Below are 6,166 nucleotides of genomic sequence, written 5' to 3'. Positions count from 1 at the left end.
GAAGGAAGGTTGGGCAATCCTACTTCCGTAGTGATACTGCCTCGGAAACCCAAGGAGGGGTCGCTATGAGTCGGGGCCGACTCGACGGCATATAACAACAACAACAACAACTAGGTAGAGAAGAAAAGGAGTGTTAGGTAGAGGGACAATGGGAGGCAGTATGAATGCATATTCTAGATGTGCAGAATAGGATAATCCAGAATGGTTTAGGCATAAGGTTCATACACAGCATTGGTGGTAGGTGAGAGAGAGAGGCTGGAGAATTTGGATCATGCAACTAAATTAATAGGAATTACTTATTTTCACTGGAGATATATATATATATATATATATATATATATATATATATATACAGACACACTGTTCACAGTCATTGTTGTAGGTTTATAGCATCAGTTGAAAACATTATTAACATTTTGAGTTATTTATAATATGATTTTGGTTTAGAGTAAATTGTTCATTTTCCACAGCACTGATTTCTTAGATGATGTGTATGTTTTAATTTTTTTCTGTCTACTAGTTTACAACATGCTTAAATATTTACAGTGCATTTCAATAAACCATGGTTATTATACCTGGGAGGAAATTAATTATTCTTCAATGTTGATTGACTAGGAAACTGTAAATTTAAAAATGACTAGGGTAAATCCTTGAATGGGATGTTTTAGTGTGTAAATGTTTTAATAAATGGAATGCAAGTTATAAACACCAACAACTCAATAAAGTCAAGTTATAGATCCCATGCTACAAAGTTATAGATCCTAAGCTATAAATTAAAAGTTGTAGAAGCTATGAACAGCTTAGCTCCTGGGGTTGTGGGAATAGAGCAGGGAGGAACAGAGGCCAATGCCTTTGCAGTTCTGAATTTGGCAGTGGGTTTTTTTTTTTTTTTTTGTATGTAGTTTATTAAGAAACCTTGGTGGCACAGTAAGTAGTTAAATGCTCGGCTGCTAACTGAAAGGTTGATGGTTCAAACTCACTAGCTGCCTTGTGGGAGAAGGATGTGACAATCTGTTTCTGCAAAGATGACAGTCTTGGAAACTCTATGGGGCAGTTCTACCCTGTCCTACAGGTACATTGAGTCAGAATTGACTGGAAGACAACAGGTTACTGTTTATATACTTTTTTTCTTGTTCTTAGCATGAGGAAAAAGAGCAGTGTTATGGGCTAGTTTCTAAGCTTGAGATTTATGAGGGATAGAATCTTAGATCAAGGTTCCTGTGGTAGTTCAGTTTTTGTGTGTCAACTTGGCTGGGCCTAGTTGTGTGGCTGGGCAGCTGGATGTAGTATTCCCCATGATGAGACTGGTAATCAACTACATGGAGGAATCTACTGGGAACAGCTGAGTAGCTGCCTTAGGGAATGTGGTCTGCTTCCTGTACATAAGCAGAAGCCTTGAGGAATGGTCTCTAGCCTATGGCACATAGCCGTGTCATTGTTCAGCAGCCTGCCATGCTCTGCTGACCTTGGGACTTATAATGGACTTAAATTAATGGCCTGCCATGTGGTTTGGTAACATCGGGACTGTGCCTTTTTATTTGTTGACCTTGGGCTTGTTAGTCCCAGCAGCCAGTAGCTACCTGAGTGAAGAGATGCCTCTAGCTTCAGTGGCCTGGGAGCAAGAGGCAAAGCTGAAGCCCAAGGTCGAGGGGCTTTTGCTCAGCCCCTAAAGCCTGGCAACTTGGACTTAAAGCCTCCAAACTGTAAGAGAATAAACTCCTGTTTGTTAACGTCATCCCATTTGTGGTATATTCTTGTCAGAGCAGCACCAGGTAACCAGAACAGTTCCCAAAAGCAGAGAGAAGACAGAGATTCTTAGGTAAGGAATTTATTGATAGCATGCTCTCTGGAGGAGAGGATAAGGCTGGACAAACAGCTCAGCAAGGATGCCATCTCAGGTGGAGACTAACTGCAATCCGGTTCTACAGTGGAGCCCTGGAGCTTATAGCAAGGAGACTTGTCTTTGTATTCTTGTCAGTCAATCATTGGCTGAACGTCATGGGGAAAGGAGGATGAGGGTCATAACCTCACAGGAAGGTGGTTCCCTTGAAGCCTAGGCCAATGCTGGAGAGTGGGGGCAGAGTTAAGTGCTGGTCTTCTCAGCCTGAGATTTTATTAGGGATAGAATCTTAGATCAGGGCCCCCAAAAGCAGAGAGGAGATAGAGATTCTTGCGTAAGGAATTTATTGATAGACCGCTCTCTGGAGAAGAGAAATAGAGGAAAGGGCTGGACAGATAGCTCAGCAAGGACACCTTCTAAGGTGGAGACTAACTGCAGCCACATGCAGGTCACCACAGCTACAAATATGCAGGGGGTGTCCTTTTATTATTGCTAGGTTGTCACAAGGATCCTAAAGTAGAGGAAAGGTCTTAAGTATGTCATGATGTGACACTGTGGGATGATAGGGTGTAGACAGTGGGAAGAGGAAATGATTATGGGTTGTAAAGCCTACCACTTTATGACTTTAGGGAGTAGGCAGGCATGGGTGAGGTGGGGAGGGAATGGAGAACCCTGCTGGTTGAGAGCTAGGGATGTCAGTTCCACCTGTACAAACTGCTGAAAAAGGCTGCTCATTAGAGTACATATCTGCCAATGGTTTTAGTGGGAAAGAAAGACCTGTCATCTACACTTTCAAGCATAGCCTTCCCTTAGCCTTAACTCAACTTTTAAAATGACTTCTCCATCTTGCACTTTCTGGGTAAAGTGAAAAAGGCACATGAAAAGGATTTAAGCCTGGTAATATGTAATGCTCTTTTACTTTTGCTAATCTGTTCAGAGGATTAGTAAGAAAAGTAAATCTCTTCAGACATAAATGTCTAAATTATTTAGAATTCTTTGATGCACTTTTTAATTAACTGGAAATCCAACTGCAGATTGTGTGTGTGCATGTAAAATAGTCACTTACAATTTCAGTTGCAGGTACAAGCAATGATACAGTATTTTACCTGTAACATATGAAACCCAGAATAATAGCAATATTCCCAGAGGAAAGCCAGCTTCCTTCATTGAATAAGGCAATCCTGGAAAACATAAAATGCCCCACTCTTCACATTACTAAGACATATAAATATAAAGACATTTCCCCCAATTACTGTATATAATAAGTTAATAAATTTACATAATTATATGACATAGTTTTATCAATGCATATGACAGTACTACAATTAAATGTTACTGAACATATTAATATTTATTTCAGGATAAAATGCTACTAATTGAGTGACGGAGCAAGTTTATTAGGTGAACGGATGAGAATTAAAAAGTAAAAATGAAAAATAGATGCCAGTTCATATAAATAATTTTCACTTTAGGGCGACGGAAGATATGTCCTAGGTATGTGGAGACTAATGACCCCAAATTCCTCCTGTTTGCTGGCTGGGAAAGTATGGAAGATAAAAAGGAGCACAGGAGGATTATGGGATAGAAGGAAATACTGAGTCTGGAGTCAAAATGGGCAGACATACAAAGAAAAGGACAGAAAAGTGAAAAGGCAAAGTTATTTCCAAAAGCTTGGGGATATATAAAATTATATTGTGTGATTTTTCAGGGAAATGAACAATTTTATATTATGAACAATAAAAATAGTTTAAAAATTTAAAAAATATTTCCATCTAGCATTTTTATTCTTGGAAAAGAACTGTCCTTAAAATAAAAAGCTCCATAGCACAATTAAGACATACTTTGAAATGTTGCCAACAGCTTAAGGTGTTCACATCAGAAATTAATTCTGGAATTCTACCAAATAGAGTTGTCCACCACCTCCCTGGTCTGGAGGCAGATTTTAATCAAGTCTTTGCTCCTACTTGTTGTAACTTTGTCTCAGGTCCCTACATTTTATGTACCACTTGAAGAAACAAAAAGTCTATGTAGAGAAACGTGTAAAATCAAGCAACACATTAATTTATGAAAGGTAAAAAAAGTAATTCAATTCAGATAAATGTTTAATTTTCAGAAAATGATGACTGTGACTAAAATGGCAAGTTATGTATTAAAAATGAGTCCTGTTTGCAGGACTTTGTTTTGCCTTCTTTTTTTTCTGAAAATGATTACTTTCAAATAGAAGATTCTAAACATTGACAAAAATAACCACTTTTATCACTAGCATGCAATACAATTAAATATTTTTTCAGAGGTTTTCCCTTATTTCAAATCAACTGGGAAAATATAAAAGCTGCTTATGTCTTTTAATTCTGATTGGCTCCTTTGTCAAAAATGTATATGTAGTGTCAAGGAACAGATTTGTATTTATTGATTAAATTTGTATTTTAAATTAATATAGCAAAATAAGTTTGTACTTTAACACTATAAAGATGAGTAAAGAAATATTGCATGGATTTAATTTTTCACAAGACTGTTTTCACATTAAACTTTCGTTCCTCAAATATTCCTAAAAATCTGGAGGTTTCACACTTCTTGAAGGTCAAAGAACAGTGACTCAAGTAATAGAGGACACTTAAGGAAGGGGAAGAGAAAAAAATGGAATTAGATGACACCATTAATTGACCAAGCCCTGGTTGCTAACCAAAGGTTGTTGGTTCAAATTCACCTGGAGTCTCCGTAGGAGAAAAGACTTGGTGATTCGTTCTGCTAATGATTACAGCCTAGAAAGAGGCATGGGGTGGAGGGCAGCGGAACACCCTTGCCCCGGGGTGTAAGACCAAGAAGGCACCAGATAGATAAGGCAAGGGGAGATTACCCCTGCCCTTGAGGAGGGGTGTGGGTGCTCACACTTCGAGATTGCCCTGGGTGCACGTTATCCTCTTAATGCTTATGCCTAGGAAACCCTACGTGGCAGTTCTGCTCTCTCCTATAGAGCCACTCCTAGGAAGGAAGGTTGGGCAATCTACTTCTGTAGTGATACTGCCTGGGGAACCCAAGGAGGGGTCGCTATGAGTCAGGTCTGACTCTAAGGCACACAACAACAACAACAACAACAAACCAGTTGCAAAGGAGCTCTGGTAGCATAGTGCCTAAGGCATGTGACTGCTAACCAGAAGGCTGTCTGTTCAAACCCACCAGCCACTCCTCTAAAGGAAGATGGGGCAATCTACTTCTGTAGTGATACTGCCTCATCGAATCTAGGGCACACCCAACTATTAATTGACCTCACAGCCTATGAAAAAGAAAATTGGCATTTCTCACACTGTGAGTTCGTCCTTAACATTACTGCACGTGGAGGACTGTTGTCAAATAAGGAAAGAATATGAATCACAATCCCATCTTCTGCAGAAAAGAACTGGGGCACATCGCCACATTTCAAAAAAGGAAGGTTTTTATGGAAGAAAAGTAGAAATTTGACCATTTAAGTTTTTTTTTTTCCTTAAAAAATAACCAATGGATACTTGAAGGATAACACAGCCTGTTAAATTTGTCCTTTTCACTTAAAATTACAATAAAAACCACTTACCAATTATACCAGATCCTATGATGGAGTTGACAACATTAAAAACAGCCGCAGACTGACGACAAGGTTTCCCTTTATAGTTTTGTTCAGAAACGAGGGCTTCTCTGTCATTTAAACCTCTCTATTTCAATAGATAAAATGGCTATTAAACAAATATTTACTACCTCAAAAAATTACAAAAGTATCAGACAAATATGCAATGCAGGATACTAATATGATAATATTCTTAGTAACAACAAGTAAATTAATGATGGTAATGAAATAATGAGAACAAAAATAAAGTAGAAAAGAAGCTTGTAAACAGCACTTTGCCAGCAGACTGATATCCTGAAAAGTTAGCTGCTGCATGGTATCTCAGAATGCATGTTTTGTTAGTGAGGCAACGATGTGATTTTATGAAATTAAATGGGTTAATGAAAAGTGCCTGCCAAGAAGAGAAGTCTTATTAGGGCAAAACTTCGTACCAACCCAGACCCCGGAGAGCCTTCCACGACACTAAACTAAGACCCCAGGTGGAGGCAGCAGATTTCCATGGCAGGGTGAAACTCGAAGGTCACTAGTTCCAAAAGGTGCTTCACTCTCCAGTTTTACCTGCGGCGGGATGATCGACAGCTGCCCTTGATAGCCCATGACTGGGCGGTGGTCCTGAGCAGGGGAAGGGTGGTTCCCCGGCCTGAGCAGTCCGCTCTCGCGGCGCAAACCTCCTCTGCCACCAACCAGACTCACGTCCCTTCGCAGCCGGAGGCGTGCATGAAGTGGGT

General features: G+C 39.5%; 1 protein-coding gene across 1 annotated transcript in view; it reads right to left on the bottom strand.

Annotated features, from left to right (window-relative positions):
- SLC38A11 (solute carrier family 38 member 11) overlaps positions 1 to 6,035 on the bottom strand; it is a 72,330-nt gene extending 66,295 nt beyond the window's left edge. Inside the window, exons 1-3 of the mRNA XM_007948592.2 lie at positions 5,997 to 6,035; positions 5,409 to 5,526; positions 2,947 to 3,021 (exon numbers count right to left, since the gene is read on the bottom strand). Of these exons, the coding sequence (XP_007946783.1) occupies positions 2,947 to 3,021; positions 5,409 to 5,526; positions 5,997 to 6,035 (232 nt within the window). The remainder of the gene's footprint in view (positions 1 to 2,946; positions 3,022 to 5,408; positions 5,527 to 5,996) is intronic.
- Between the last annotated feature and the right edge of the window lie 131 nt (positions 6,036 to 6,166).

Source organism: Orycteropus afer, unplaced genomic scaffold, assembly GCF_000298275.1.
Source record: "Orycteropus afer afer isolate SDZICR_OR568_19922 unplaced genomic scaffold, OryAfe1.0 scaffold00001, whole genome shotgun sequence".
Taxonomy (NCBI): Eukaryota; Metazoa; Chordata; class Mammalia; order Tubulidentata; family Orycteropodidae; genus Orycteropus; species Orycteropus afer.
Note: the sequence above shows the minus strand (reverse complement) of the source record. Positions and strands in the feature narration are given on the sequence as shown.